The 17,550-nt window shown below is 35.6% G+C and overlaps 1 protein-coding gene across 1 annotated transcript in view; it reads left to right on the top strand.

The window, feature by feature from the left end:
* LOC139125098 (programmed cell death 6-interacting protein-like) overlaps nucleotides 1-16,120 on the top strand; it is a 79,175-nt gene extending 63,055 nt beyond the window's left edge. Inside the window, 4 exon segments of the mRNA XM_070691206.1 lie at nucleotides 1,969-2,117; nucleotides 6,886-7,020; nucleotides 7,246-7,414; nucleotides 12,334-16,120. Coding sequence (XP_070547307.1) covers nucleotides 1,969-2,117; nucleotides 6,886-7,020; nucleotides 7,246-7,414; nucleotides 12,334-12,674 — 794 coding nt within the window. The 3' untranslated portion in view covers nucleotides 12,675-16,120.
* Nucleotides 16,121-17,550: the final 1,430 nt, after the last annotated feature.

Genomic DNA, 17,550 nt, shown 5'->3' with positions numbered 1-17,550 from the left:
GTGATATTGGCCTGTTGCATAATCTGCAGATAATCATATGCTATGCCTCTGAGTTTGAAAACGGTCATTGTGTAAGCCTGTCGGCATTTTCGTAGCATTTTTTCTCATTTAATTTTGCAAAATATCGGCGAGTACCTCAATATTTCAAGATAACTCTTTCTTCCCAATCGTTTCCTGGAGTTTCAGAGTCATATGAACGAAAATGAGTGAAAGTTTTAGATAGGAAAATCGGACGTCGGCCATGTTCAATGTTTACAGTACAATCCAGTACAATCAGAAGTTTTAATATGTGGAGGAAATAACTAACAAACACCGTTCATGATGTCCGCCCTCTAGAGGCAGACCTTCCTATATGAAATACCGCATTTGATGCTTGTGGAAAGCTTGACCACACAAAGGAGCATTTTAACTTTTAGAAAATGACAAATTGAATGAGAGGGTATTCTGAAAATGTCAAATGCGCAAATATTCAAATAAACTGGTTAACTGACTGGTCAGCCATAAAAAAAAATGAAAATGTTTATGATCAAAAGTTTTTGAGATGCGCACATTTTAACAAATACAGAAATTATTAACATTATAAATATAAGACCAAGCTATTTTTTCAGGGATGGGACAGGTTGGAAATGAGGGGTGAGAGACAAAGGCACTCCTATTGCTGCATGTGGATGCAGCCACACCATTTCATTTACAGCATACTTATTCACTGTGTTGTGTTCAAGTTCCATATTGTACTGACTGTCATACAAAGATAACATAAGCAAATCAAATCAAATTAGAAAAGGATCAATGCTGTTGTGTGGATTTTGCTGAACATGGCTGATTTTAATATTTCGCCCTATATATTTGGTATCCAGCAAAGGCATATTTTGATGTAAAGTCAAAATTAACTCTACATTGCTGACAATATATTTTACCGTTTCTGCATGAACTTTTCTTTTTTCAATTATAGTATATTAGTACTTCAAACAGATTAACAGTTATCGTGATGTCAACCCATAATTTTACTTCACAAAGACTAAATCTGCCAAATTTTTTTTATTGTTCAGTCATTATATAAATTTTGCACTGCACAAGATGATTGAACAAATTGCAATGTTTGAATTTGTAAACTCAAAGAATAAAAATCCTTTGGTCACAGATTAAATTATTTTTTGAAAAGAAATTTACTTTTAAACACTTTTAGCATATATTCTTTACAGGGTCATGTATTTCAAGGAAAATATGCCTATTAAAATCAGTAATTTCTTCACTTTTAATTTTTTTCAATACTATGACAATTATCAGCCATGAGGTTTTACAAACACAAGACCAGATAAGCGTTTTTCATCATTTTCATAGGACTCTTTTGGACATTGCATTAAAAACAGTTAAAAGTGACTTAAAATGTTCACTTGGTATACATTTAATTTACAGATGCCAGGTTGTGTATTTCACATACACTCAGGTCAGCAGGGAAGTGTGTCATTACTATTTTGGACTGTTAATTCTTATTTCTGAATTATTTAACTTTTTTCCACATTGAACTATCATTAGGCAGTTTATACTGTAGCTTAGAATTATTTTGATTGATATATTTAATCATCTTTTGGGTTCTTTGGGTCCACATCGCACCTCATACCCCTACATCATCAACCATTTGCCAACAACTCCATGCCAACAACCAATTCCCTGACCTGGCCACACATTAGAGAAGGTACAGCGTCATTGACAGTATTTTTATTAATGGCAATATTTTCTGTAGTAGTAGTAGTAGTAGTAGTAGTATTTATTTATTATTGTGACCTGCAACTCTCAGGTTGCCCAGCCCTATGGACTTATAAGTCACCATTTACACCTTAACAAGTACAATAAACAGAAAATGAGGAATTGATAGTTGATCTATACAAGTATGTAAACTAAAAGAAGTGTTGATATAGTCACCATTGGCTATGTTCCAATTCTATGAAAATCTCTGGACTGTTTCAGAATCAGAATTCCTATCAGCATTGACAGCTGATGGCGTGATTGATGAAGAGACAATGTCAAACAAAAAACTTGATGAAACCTACCAGACACTGATAGACCAAGTTAATGAAAACATTGACAGACAAGATAGACTTCTGGCAAATATTGAGGTGAGTGACACGGTGTTAACTTTATTTAAATGAAGTACAAATATTGAGGTGAGTGACAGTGTTTACTTTATTGAAATGAAGTACAAATATTGAGGTTAGTGACACGGTGTTAACTTTATTTAAATGAAGTACAAATATTGAGGTGAGTGACACGGTGTTTACTTTATTTAAATGAAGTACAAATATTGAGGTGAGTGACACGGTGTTTACTTTATTGAAATGAAGTACAAATATTGAGGTGAGTGACACAGTGTTTACTTTATTTAAATGACCTTTGACCTCAAATATACATATTTGTCCATAACTCAGTAACCACAAATGCCATACCCTTCATATTTGGTATGATGGGAGACCTTATGACGCCACATACTGTACCTCATTAATTATGCACATATCTAATTCTGAGCAAGCTAATAGAGCTGGATGTCTGATTTTTGGTATATAGGGATAACTATAGGATAGAAGTTTTTTGACAAAATGTCATGTGACCTCGATGACTTTTTACCTAAAATATACGTTTATGTCAATAAATAAGTAACCACAAGTGCTATGTCCTTTATATTTAGTAGGATGGGAGACCTTATGACAACACACGCTTTACCTCATTAATTATGCACATATCTAATTCTGGGCAAGCGAATAGAGCTAGAGGTCTGATTTTTGGCATATAGGGATTAATTAGCAACACAATTTTTTTTTTCAAAATGTCACGTGACCTCGATGACCTTTGACCTTGATTATACATATATATGCATAACTCAGTAACCACAAGTTCTATACCCTTCAATTTTGATAGGATATTAGACCTTAAGATGTCACATCTTGTACCTCATTTATTATGCACATATGTATTTCTTGGCTGGCCAATACAGCTAGAGGTCTGATCTTTTTTCCCGATTTAGAACCATAACTTAGACATGCCTCATGTGTTTCAAATTGGGAACAACGACATAGACCTATGTGCCCATAGATCTCAACATATACACTCCAGTGATACTTCTTAATGACCACATTTCCCTGCCCCATCAAGACTAATACTCCTATTACAAGTGGGGACTATATCATTGTCAATGACTTGTTGTACATACATGCTCGATTGAACGTACCACGGCACAGTAGGTGCATACAGCATGGCGCTGATGGGTGAGAAAAATCAATCACATGATCATTTGTAGATCTGTACTTTATCATATCGATATGTTTATTTCCGTAACATTGTGACGCTACCAAAGTTAGGCAAAGGCAAAATTTACAATGAAATATACATTATATATGTTAAGTAGGGAGGCCAACAGGTCGCCCAGGACGTGCTGAATTGACACTCAATCACCAGTGACTTTGTCATGTTCAAAATTGGAAAACATCGATAACGGGAAAGAAAATTGTGGAAAAAAATACATGAGGCTAAAAATTAAAATTGCAGCTATTCTCTCATATGTTTTTTATTTCTTTATATGAACTACTTACTTTTTGAATAAACTGCAAAATTGTGCTAGAAACGGTACCGGGAACGGCGATCTGAAACATGGCAGCACCTAATATTTACATTGCTGATTTTGAAACGCATTTTTCAAGGTGAGCCAATCAAAACATCCCTTACATCGAATACTCATTTGAAAGCCCAGATCTCGCTCTTTCTCGCGATATACGGTTCTTCACCAACATAGGGCAGTGTATATGACCAAATCCGAGACAAAAAATTGAGAGCGATTTTTCCGAGACCTAACCCGACCAACTCTCAGTGAAACGTCCTCTAGTACGCAGTTTATTATTATTCTTTTGAATTTTTGCTAGAAAAATGAGAAATTTTGAACAGCTCACGTATTTATTGACGGAAATATTGACCACGCTTCACAGTAAGTGAGGCTACCCACAATTCTCCATGATCCGTACACACGGAGATCACTCATTGAACTGGAGCAAATTTCTTCTGTACACAGAACAGCTCGGTCCATATATCAAAATTCTGGGACCATAGTTTTGATAATCATAATTCTCTAATTTCTCACGGTGAATAATGAGAAGATCGATCCCTTTTGGGCAGAGGAGATAGCAATTTTGTGATTTTGTCGACATAGATTTTTGACAGCCATACACAATATTTTCAAGGAAACTAAGGGAATAAGTTGCATCTGTGTTGGCAAAAGAAAGGGTATTGATTTTTTTAAATGTTTGTAACAAAGGAAATTTGCATGTCTGACAGGTGGTATGATGAGACCATCTTAGTTGCTGATAACTTTACCATGACAAGTATGCAATTTTTAGCACCTCCAAACATCGACTTCTCATTCAATTTACTCCTGAATTTTAAAGATGATCAATAATTTTGGAACATAGTTTTAACCAATAATCCTTAAATTAAATTCTAAGTTTCAAATTGTTCAGAAACTGATAAAATTGAAGAAGCCTTTACCAAATAATGTCAAAACTCCACATGGCCCCAGTGGTGATGTTTTGAAAGCCTTTATTTGGATAAAATACTTTTTGTAGGTAGTTTTAATGCAGTAGAGCTATTCAAAAGTGTCATCAGCTCAAAAAGACCTTCAATTTGATATATCACTTATGCATTTGAGCTTAATATTTTCATTTTGTCATTTCTCGTTAAGTGTCGTTCATCCGTTGCCATGGATAATCCAATATGGCCATCATCGTAATCGCGTAATTTTAGGATACATTTGTGTGTGCCATTGAAATCTATCTCCATGCCAAATTTGGTACAAAAAGATGTTTTATTAACAAGTTACAGCAAATTTACTGTAAATTTCAGCTAAAACTCCTTCATTTTTGTCCCATTGTTCCCATTGTTATTATATGTATTGTCTTTCTACAGAAAGAGTAAAAGTGAATGTTTTAAAAAGCTATAAAATTGTAACCGTTCATCCAATTTCGAAAATTAAAAAATGTTTAGCTTCTCTCATTGAAATCTAAAAAACTACATTAATTAAAATGCAGATTGAACATTTCAAAATTTCAGTTGGCCTCCCTATGTCAAGTTCTGTCATTGTGTCAACATCGCCCTTCCAACGTGCATTCTATGGAGACGTCATCGATCTTGATGGTACTTGTCATGTGCACAGCAGAAAACGCCAAATGAATGTTTTTGTTTTGCAAGTTTGTGTACAAAACAGCTTTTCTAGGCGGCTACAACGTATCAAAATGAACGTATTTGTATGCCGGGATTGTTGAGAGGCTTAGCTAAGAAGAGTACTTCAACGTAGAATGGTCTAATTGCTTTAGTTTTACGAAAAAAATTGACAATTTTGATCCATATTTCAACTTTAAAATGCAGTGGTCATCGCGCTGCGCATGCGCGACTTATTTGTTGATAAAATACATTTTTGTAAACATAAGTCTTCTCAACTTCAATCGGAGTGAGATGGGAGCAGTCCCTCATTTTGTTAGTGCCTCTGTACAAAATTTTCAGATTGGAAACGAACTTCAGATGTGCATTTCTATTTATAACTCATGTAAGGTTACGAACATTGAGACAATACACTCAGTTTAGTTACTACACAGTCAAGGTGAAAAAAATGGGGTTTGATCTCACGCGGTCACGCTGGTTGTACGTAATGCTATGTACAGTACAGCAAAAACACATCACTAAAAATGATCAACATTGTATATATATTTAGGCCAGCAACAAGCACAATGCTTCACACAAAATTTCACTCAAGACCATGATTGGCAAAGCAGAGCAGGAGATGCTGTTGCTTCGATAAGGGAGTCTGTCACCGCGTTGACATACACAGATATAAGAGAATCTGGTCCCACAACATACCGGTTCCACGACAACTTGGCCCAGGACCCACCATTGATCACTATTGCTAACTTTTTCTGGTAATACGTGACAAGAAAGTCAAATGACAGGAAAGAATGGATAAAACAAGCGGGTTTTTTGCCGCATTTGACAGGAAAATTGCACGGCTACACATAGGGACGTGTGGAGAGATCTTGTGAAGTACAAGAGTCATGACATTGATGCAACGGCTAGCTAGTGTAGGCCTACCGGTGCTAAGCAAACTTCGTTGTTGTACCCCCTTATTGCCAGGTAGGTCTGAATCCTCGTTCAAATGAGATAACCCCACATGCCAAAAAGGCCTATGAAAGATCCTTCGCTTGGCTTGATACCTGTACTCGGAATTCTCGTTTGCACCACACAACAGGGCAAACTTCATGCAGCGTTCTTGGATATGTTTTCAACAGGGGGACTCCCTCAAGAGCATGCGCAGCGTGACGACCAATGTACTTTTACGAAGGTGAACAAGTGTTTGTGTCTGTTGTTTCCTTTGAAATTGCAACCGTTATATAAATATAAGCTGAGTACCGCTACTATATGGAGTGCAAGGTTTACTTTTGTCTGTTATTGGCCGTGAGGGGTACATTATTGCTATTATTTTATAGTTTTTGCCTTGCCAGTGAATATGTAGATGTGGAAAACATATGGAGCCACAGTACTGACTAATCGGATATACCGTATTACCAGTAATAATCTTGGGGTAGGATGTCACAAAATTTACTTTTATTGACAACGCTGTAATTATAATTTCCAATGGTGTAGATATTGTCAGATGATCTTTCAGTGTTGTAAGATTGAAAAGTTGAACTTAACATTAAACTGAGATGTGTCTTTATCCAACATTTTCAAACATCAAATTCTTTTGCAAACATGACTTTTTTAGCAGTAGTTGCTTGGCGTACAGCATTAGCAGTAATGTACTTCAGTTATATAACAAATTCATGATGATTATTACTTTACAATTTTCAACAGAGAGCTAATTACAAGTTTTGTCAAGAAAAACAATCCAATGCTGGGGCCATTCAAAGAGAAAAGGTTTTAAAACAACTAGCAGCAGGCCATGATGCTTATATGGAACTACTCAGTAACCTCAGAGAAGGAATTAAGGTAAAATATTTTATATGGTTTATTGACACTTCAACAGAAACAACAATGTAGCCTATTTCAAAATCATTGTCCACTTCTGCTTTATTGGAATACCTAACAACACTATTGCCAATTTCAAAATCATTTTTCACGTCCGTTTTATTTGAATACTTACTTGCCAATATGTTCCAAACATTGAATTACAATTCAGTGTTTTTCATTAAAATTGGATATTATATTTTTCAGTTCTACAATGATCTGACACCACTGCTAGTCCGGTATCAAAGTAAAGTCAGTGATTTAGTGTTTGCAAGGAAAACAGAAAAAGAGGAATTACTGAAAGACTTGCAACAAAATATTGTCAACCAACCCACAGGTACAGCACCAACTGTACCAAGTCATCACGGAGGTCAAGGTAATATAAATGTATCAATTTGGAAAAGTGTGACTGTTTCATGTAAACTCATTCATTAGACAGTCTTGCTATAACATTCACTTTGCATGCCATTCAGATTACTGCACTTGTCCGTAAGCTTCAGGAAATCATTAAATGTGTTTCTGTGTTTGATTTGACAACCTATATAGTTCACATCCCATACAGTTCACATCCCATACACTTCACATCCCATACACTTCACATCCCATACACTTCACATCCCATACAGTTCACACCCTATACACTTCACATCCCATACACTTCACATCCCATACACTTCACATCCCATACACTTCACATCCCATACACTTCACATCCCATACAGTTCACACCCTATACACTTCACACCCTATACACTTCACACCCTATACAGTTCACACCATATACAGTTCACACCCTATACAGTTCACATCCCATACAGTTCACAATCCATACAGTTCACATCCCACACAGTTCACACCCTATACAGTTCACATCCCATACAGTTCACATCCCATACAGTTCACATCCCATACAGTTCACATCCCATACAGTATATCCCGTACAGTTCACATCCCATACAGTTCACACCCTATACAGTTCACACCCCATACAGTTCACACCCTATACAGTTCACATCCCATACAGTTCACACCCTATACAGTTCACATCCTATACAGTTCACATCCCATACAGTATATCCCATACAGTTCACATCCCATACAGTTCACACCCTATACAGTTCACATCCCATACAGTTAACACCCAATACAGTTCACATCCTATACAGTTCACATCCCATGCTATAATCTATTTACAAAGTGTACATTACTGTTTAGCTACTATAGACTATAGTCTATAGAAGCTATTGGGATGGGTATCCATCCGGTGTCCAGCGTCAGTCTGTATGTATGTATGTATTATGTATGTATGTATGTATAGATAGATGTATGTCCGTTTGTGAGGCGTCCGTCCACTCAAATATCTTGAGAACTGCAGTACTTACTGATTTGATATTTGTTGTGTAGATGAAAAAGATGATTTTGAGAAACTACTTTTTTTAATTTTTTGGTACTGTTGAAAATATGCAAATTAGTGTTTTTGGTAAAAAGTCTTCTTCTTCATAACCGCTGGTCAGACAGCTTTGTTATTTGGTATACAGGTCCCTAGGGATAACCCAAGTTAGATTTGTTCAAATTGTGATGAAATATGCAAATCTGTATTTTTAAGGAAGTTTTCTGTCATTTTTAGTCCACGGACACCGTCCGGGGGGACTTATAGGTTTGGTCATGTCCGTGCGTGCGTGCGTCCATGAGTGGGTGCGTCCGTCTGTCCGTCCGTCCGTTCACGCAGTTATCTCAGAGATGCAAGGAGCGATATCATTCAAACTTGGTACAAGGATTACTTCATATGTCATACAGATGCACGTCAATTTGTTTTGTGATACGATCCAATATGGCCGCCAGGCGGCCATTTTATTACGATTTTTTCATGTACAATGGCCAGGCGGCCATTTTATTACGATTTTTTCATGTACAAAGCCATAACTCAGACGTGTTTCAACCGATTTTATTCAAAGTTGGTACAAGGACATTGACCAATGTCATACATATGCACGTCAATTTGTTTTGTGATACGATCCAATATGGCCACCAGGCGGCCATTTTATTACGATTTTTTCATGTACAAAGCCATAACTCAGACATGTTTCAACCGATTTTATTCAAAGTTGGTACAAGGACATTGACCGATGTCATAGATATGCATGTCAATTTGTTTTGTGATACGATCCAATATGGCTGCCGTGCGGCCATTTTGTTACGATGTTTTCATGTACAAAGCAATAACTCAGACATGTTTCAACTGATTTTATTCAAAGTTGGTACAAGGACATTGACCTATGTGATTCATATGCACGTCAATCTGTTTTGTGATACAATCTAATATGGCCCCTTGGCAGCCATTTTATTATGATTTTGTCATGTACAGAGCCATAACTCAGACATGTTTCGACCGATTTTTTCAAAGTTGGTACAAGGACATTGACCAATGTCATAGATATGCATGTCAATTTGTTTTGTGATATTATCCAATATGGCTGCCGTGTGGCCATTTTGTTACGATTTTTTCATGTACAGAGCCATAATACTCTGGCATATCTCAACCGATTTTATTCAAAGTTTGTACAATGACATTGACCTTAGTATGTCATACATATGTACGTCAATTTGTTTCATGATATGATCCAATATGGCTGCATGGCAGCCATTTTGTTACAATTTGTTCACGTCCTTTGGGCACGTATGATTTTATTCACCAATTTTATTCAAACTTAGTACAAGGACATTGACCTATGTCATACATATACACATTGATTTGTTTTGTGATACAATCCAATATGGCCGCCGTGTGGCCATTTTTTTTCCCGATTTTTTCATGTCCGGAACCATAACTCAGACATGTATCAAGCGAATTTTAATATTCAAAGTTGGTACAAGGACATTGACTTATTAATACATATGTATGTTGATTGGTTTCACGAGATGGTCAAATATGGCCACATGGTGGCAATTTTGTTGTGGTTGTTTCATGTCGAGAGCCATAACTCTGGCAAGTCTCAACTGATCTTATTCAAAGTTGGTACATGGACATTGACTTATGTAATACATATACGTGTTGATTTTTTAAACAGTAAGATCAAATATCGCTGCATGGCGGTGATTTTGTTACAATTTTCTAATGTACAGAGCAGACATATTTCCACCAGTATCATTCAAAGTTGGTACAAGGACATTGACCTATTTCATACATATGCTGGTCAATTTGTTTTACGTCATGTAGCAGTAACATGTTAGTTATTGAAGTTTCGTAAGTAGGCTGATATGTCAAGAAATACTGCACCAAATTTCATGAAACTTTGTACAGATGTTAAGCTCACATTGCTTTAACATTGAAAAAGACATTTATCAGTGTCATTTTAATTAATTTGTAATTGCATATGTAATGAACTTTCCTAATTAGAGTGATATAGCCACAAATTAATACAACGTCAAATTTGATGAAACTTGATACAGATGTTGATCTCATAGTTTTGTAAATACTGCATCAAACTTCATGAAATATGGTACCAGTGATAATCTGTTAAGTAAGGATTGTATGCAAAAATGTTTTGCAACATCCTGTTGATTAATTCCTAGTTGACTCATTTTCAGCTCATATTTGGTTTTATATATAAATACCAAAAAGAGCTTATATGATGAGTCTAAGTGTCTGTATATTTGTGGGTATGTGCGGATGTATGTCCGTCACACACAAAGGCTCCCATACCGCCAAAGCTACCGTCTCAGTATTTGGTGTACAGGTAGATGTAGGGGTTGAGATGTGAATTTGTTCAAATGAACACATCAGTGTCAAAAATGTGCAAATGAGGTAAGAAAAAGCGAAATTCTGAAACAGGCTTGAAACAATCTTACTCCACTGACTTGAGTCATTTCCTGTCATTGTTTATGAACTGTTACATATTAACAGACCTGCTCAAACCATAGACAGTAGAGGGGAGGAAGACCGTCAGTAGAGGGGAGGAAGACCGTCTATGGTCAAACTAAGGGGGGCTAGCTGCCTTTCTGTTTTGCATATCATGTTGCTAAAGTTGACCTTCAGTACCTAAAGTTTCAGACCTTAATTACTTTTGTCATTCTTGTTTTTCTGGTTTAAATATTTCTTGTTGATTTGTCATAACATCAACGTAGAATTTTCCTGCACTGAACAGATAAACAACATTTATTGTTGATCTTTGGTACCCATACTGGTATGTACCAATTCTGATCAAATTTGAGCGACACGGTATAATTGCGGTATTTTATGAACTTTAGGATGGTGGCCTACATTGGTTTTATGTTTTCATCACCATGGAACTCATTCTTGGCCATTGAGCGCCATCTGTATCAAAGTATTTTTATCACAGACCTAATTAATGAAGAGGACTCTATCCTCTCTGAGGACTTGTAATCAAAGTACCCAAAAACAAGTGGGGACTGTGTCATCAACGATGACTTGTTGGTCAAAACTTTATTTCATCAAAACCGCTCGTCTGACAGCTTTGATATTTGGTATACAGGTTCCTGCAGATGAACTTAATATGATATATTGAATATATGACGAAATCTGCAATTTTGTATTTTTGGTGCAATTTTTGCCATTTTTGGTCAAAAAAATGTGTTTCTCAAAAACTACTCATCTGATGCCTTTGATATTTGGGATACAGGTTCCTAGGGATTGTCTTAGTGTGATATATTGAAATTTGATGAAATCATCAATGTTTGTATTTTTGGGTAAATTTTTGCCATTTTTGGTCAAAATATTTGTTTCTCAAAAGTTACTCATCTGATAGCTTTGATATTTGTTTACAGGTTCCGGGGCTTTATCTTAATGTAATATATTGAAATAATTATGAAATCATCAATTCTGTATTTTTGCAGCTAATTTTGCCATTTTTGTCAGGCCATCCTGAAATGAGCTATCAAAGATATCCACCTTCTTGATCAATACATGTGTCACAAAAAGTTATTCTCTACATAACACAGCAGAGCTCTGTCAACTGTTGGGTCGTTTATTTTTTCAAAACCACTGGTCAGACAGCTTTAATATTTGGTTTACAGGTCCCTAGCATGACTCTAGTGAGATAATTTCATACAGTTAGGAAATACTTAATTTTGTATCCATGTCTATAGTAGCTTCAGGGACTTTAGCCCTATGTTTTAGTAAATGTCGTTTAACTCGAAATTATGCTGTTATTGCACATTATGCTGATAAAATAAATTTCATACAAAGATCTCATCACAGCCAAACTATTTAAGGTGGCTGCTTATTTTTAAAATGAACAGAAATCTAAAAGAAGAATTTTTCTCTTTCATATCAAGGGTCAAGTCGCCAGCCACCACCAAGACCACCACCACCATCAACACAACCACCAACGCAACCACCAACGCAACCACCAACACAACAACCTCAAGCAGGGGCATCTGCCCCTCCTGCCTATGCACCAGCATATGGTTACCAAGGGTACACCCCTCCACCTATGCCTACTGGATACAATCCATATGCTCAGATGAATTACCCAACCCAACAACAACAGCCGTATCCAGGACAACCACAGCCATATTCACAGCAACAACAGTATGGAAATCCTCCATATCCAACCCAGCCATATGGAACTACACCGTACCCAGCACACCCAGGATATCCTTATCCAAGACAGTAACATACCGGTACAAGTGAGCTCAAAATGATACCAACAAGAATTCAGAAATTCTTGTCTCTCTGATTACAATAATGAAGCAAATTCATAAGTCAGTCAGTTGGTTATAAAATGAAATACAGTTATTAGTGATATATTGTACATGTAATGATAGATGTAGTTGTGTGATGTATCAGGTCTTGCTAGACAGAAGTTTACAAGTCTTATAGGATACAGTTATTAGCCATTCTAATACAAAGCTTTTTCAGTTCTTTCATAACAAAGCTTTTTCAGTCATTTCATTAGAACATGAGGATTTCTAAAATAGGTGACGCTGATAGTATCTGATCAGTGGATAGAATTACATCACTAGAATGTTTGTCATGTAACTTAAATAATTATTGCTTTCAAATTTTCACAAATTATGATCAAGAATGATGATAATTTCATGTAATGTAGCCCTCCATTCTGTTATTCTAAGTTAACTTAGTGTAGGTATGGATTAATGTTTTCATTCAACTAGAATGTGCCTCAAATATGCAAATATCCAGAAGCTGAATTTTAACATGCTGTCTTTGTGGAATCATTGAAAACAGAATATTCTCCATAGATTAAAACAGGAGTAGTAGCCACTTTAAATTTCAAATATTGGTAAATTGACACAATAGTCTCTTAATTTTATTCTAGAAGATATTTTTACATTGTCCTTGAGGAAACTTTGAACAAAGTTTGTATTTTAGTTTCGAGTTGCATGTTACCGGTAGTACTGTTTATACGTACTTGACTCTTGCTATTCCAAGGTCAGTGATTTTAGTCCAGGGTCATAATTACTCTTGGGTTAATTTGATGACTCTTTCGTAGGGCAGTGAATTTACAAACTCAACAAAAACTAAGATTTCTTTTCCTGTCATGGTATTTTTAGCTCCACTGTCAGCAACACAGAGCTTTATCAAATAGGCTGATTTTCTACGTGTCATCGTCGTCATCCGTCAACAATCGTCTTCTCCCCTAAAACCGCAAGTCCAATTGCTTTGAAATTTCATATGCATTTCACTTTGGGTGACCTCACTTAAATTGTTCAAATCCTAGTGAAATTTGCATATTTGTATTTTGGGGGCATTTTTGCTGGTTTTGGTAAAAAATCTTCTCTGAGATTGGTTTGAAATTTGATATGCAGTTTACTTAGAGTGACTTCAGTTAGATTTGTTCAAATCGTGGTGAAATTTGCATATTTGTATTTTTTAAGGCAATTTTTGTCATTTTCGGTCAAAACATTTGTTTCATCAAAACCGCTTGTCTTACAACTTTGATATTTCGTATACAGGTTTATAGGGATGAGCAAAATGTGATATATTCAAATTAAGATGAAATATACCATTTTGTATTTTTGGGGCAATGTTTTGATATTTTGGGTCAAAAAATGTGTTTCCCCAAAATTACTCATCGATAGCTTTGAAATTTGGTACACAGGTTCCTACAGATGAACTAAATGATAGATATTGAAATTATGATGAACTCTGCAATTTTGTATTTTTATGGTAATTTTTGCCATTTTTGGTCAAAAAGTTTGTTTCTCAAAAACTGCATGTCTGATAGCTTTGATATTTGGTATACAGGTTCCAAGGGATTATTTTAATATGATATATTGAATTATGGAGAAATCTAAAATTTTGTACTTTTGGGGGCAATTTTTGCCATTTTTGGTCAGAATATTTGATTCTCAAAAAACTACTCACCAGATAGCTTTGGTTGACGTGTTCTTAGGGATGACCTTAATGTAATATGTTCAAATTATGATGAAATCTCCAATTGTGTATTTTTGCAGCTATTTTTGCCTTTTTTTCTGGCCATTGAAATGAGCTATCAAGAGTTCCACCTTCTTTATCAACACAGGTGTCAAAAATAGTTATTGTCTACATAACACAGTGCAGCTATATCAGCCGCTAGGTCGCTCGTTTTATATCATTATATTTACAAAACTCAGTGTCAGTAGATAATCATTATGACTGATTAGCATTGTTTTAAGTCATTTGTCACTTTGTGGCTACTATGATAATACGTAATATTGAGGAGTTGCCTTCCACTTTAGCTTCATCAACGTTAGTCATGTCCACCATCCCTTTGGTAGGTAACAAATCACAATATTGCCCTAGGTGTAAGGTGTTATTCATTTTATTACATCAAACAAAAACTTCACTGTTTGAATCTTTGCACAGCTGGTAGTTTAAGAGTAGGATGTAATCCCATGAAAAGAGCTGTCGCTGTGAGTGGCTGTTTTCTGATTTCCAAAACTAAATTACTGATCAAGTTATTTCAAAAATCAGAGACAGCATTGTTGTGTACCTTCTGTCCAAATATACTAGACTGTCATCTAATTCAGCCGACGTTAACTCAGCATACATCAGGGGTGTACACATACCATACATCAGGGGTATACACATACCATACATCAGGGGTGTACACATACCATTTCCACTGAACCAGTGCATGACAATTTTTATGATCAGAAAAGATATGAACTCAACTCCAATGCAACCACAGCAGACAAGACCAGGGTATTAAGCAGGCAAGAATCTCCGCAACTGTGTCATATCATTTTAGTTTTGGCTATGCAACCAGACTAAGTGGGAGCCAATCCCACCAAACAATTGACATAAGGTGTAATAAAATAAAACAAGCCCAAATAAAGTGTCTTGCATACCAAAGAACAGATGTTGATTCAATTTATTCAATTTTGACCTAATGTACATCGTTTTTGTTAAATTATCTGCAGTACTATGTTTCTAGCTGATATGACAGTATGTTATTGTCTCATATTTGCTGTGATGTCATTGTCTGATAGCTTTTTTTCTCCATCATGTCAGTGACAGTTCAGCTGATTTTAATAAAAGCAAACAACTATACATGTATTTGCTCTCAGTGAAGATTTGTAAAGATATCTTGTGTTATTTCTGTTGGAATGTCATGTAATCATGATTCCTGTAGACTCTATGGAATACAACCATGATTCCTGTAGACTCTATGGAATACAACCATGATTCCTGTAGACTCTATGGAATACAACCATGATTCCTGTAGACTCTATGGAATACAACCATGATTCCTGTAGACTCTATGGAATACAACCATGATTCCTGTAGACTCTATGGAATACAACCATGATTCCTGTAGACTCTATGGAATACAACCATGATTCCTGTAGACTCTATGGAATACAACCATGATTCTTTTACACTATATGGTATGTGTCATGTTTATTCCAGTAAAGTGCAAGATGATTAAAGTAACATTTTCAACTTTACAAGTTTCTGTATGGAGTTGTTGTGAAAATATGAAGCCATGATGGAGGAGTCACGTGACAAAATGTGCTCTTTCATGTGATGGAATGATTGAACCCAAACATATCCAACAACTTCTCTAATATCGTAACGTTTTACTGTTAATAAATACTGAACTGCCAGGCTAACAAACATGGGTAAGTTTGTCATTAATATCAACACACTGTGAGCCATAACATATCATCATTTAAAGGTATACTGTCACCTGTTCCAATTCTGCCACAGTTACCATGGATAGAGAAAATCTAACCAATCACAGATTTTAAGTAGGTGGCCGCTTTTTAAAAACAGCGCCCTCACATGGGCATTTTGAATACCAAGGAACGCCCCTTTGACCATATATGGACATATTCAGATTACAGGTGACTGAATACCTTTAATTATCAAACAATTCATTGATCTTTCTTTATCCGACAGAGAATAAACTTAGTCAAGATATCCCAGATGATTGGACTGGTTAAAATCTGTACAGATAAATCCTTCATGCAAGAAAGTTGGTGTTTATTAAAGGGTGACATCTTTGGTAGTTAAATTAATGAACAGGTTACCAGGAAAGACTTTCTTTACGGAAAAAGATAACATATGATTTAAGTGCTGCACAAAATGAAAATTGTTAACATTTTGTTGTTGGAAGAAACCAGACATGTACTACACAAACAAATTAATCTTGAATACTGGGATAGCAATAGTGAAATAATTTCCTGGGTTGAACTCAATAATTGTCATTGCTGTCAGAAATGTGTTGTAGTTATCAACTACTGTATGTTTGAATTGTTGACTTCAATATTGAATGCTATTTAGTGAACTGCACAGTCAAGTATTAGAGTTAAATCATAGAAGTTAACACTTGGAAAGACATGTATATTGAGGACAACAGTAAGAGTACACGTAATTTCACGAGTTTGCCCTCAATGGAATTGTACAACATATTTTTTACACTTTAAAAATAGTTGTTTCAATGATATCCTTTACAGGCTGTGATTTTCTTACATCGATATTAATATTGTAGACATTATCATAATTATTTTTTGTTAGCTCATATTTGGTATTTATATAAATACCAAAAAGAGCTTATATGATGAGTCGGTAGCGTCTGTATGTCTGTATGTATGTGGGTATGTATGTGCGGATGTATATGGAAAATTAACTTTTCTTCATGTTTTTAACTCCCATTTGTCCACATAAATGTATGACAATGGGGAGTTATACTTGTAGGTTGGAAAAAGCATATGTATGTATGTATGTCTGTCCGTCCACTCAAATATCTCTCAAACCGCTGGGTCTATCATGTTGGTATTTGGTATGTAGCTACATCATGGCTTGTAGATGAGGAATCTGTTTAGATGAGTTTCCTGCTTCAAAAATATGCAAATGAACCCAAAAAAACAGTGAAAATGGTAAAAAATTAAAACTCAGGAACTACAGATCAGATTCCTTTGATATTTGGCATACAGGTACCTTGTGGTGGTATGAGTCAAACATATCCATATTGAGATGAACTCTGCAATTGCAAATTTGTAATGAATTTTCTTGTGATTTTTGTAATATTTTGATACTTGGGT

This window comes from Ptychodera flava (assembly GCF_041260155.1).
Source record: "Ptychodera flava strain L36383 chromosome 23 unlocalized genomic scaffold, AS_Pfla_20210202 Scaffold_24__1_contigs__length_23054250_pilon, whole genome shotgun sequence".
NCBI lineage: Eukaryota > Metazoa > Hemichordata > Enteropneusta > Ptychoderidae > Ptychodera > Ptychodera flava.
Note: the sequence above shows the minus strand (reverse complement) of the source record. Positions and strands in the feature narration are given on the sequence as shown.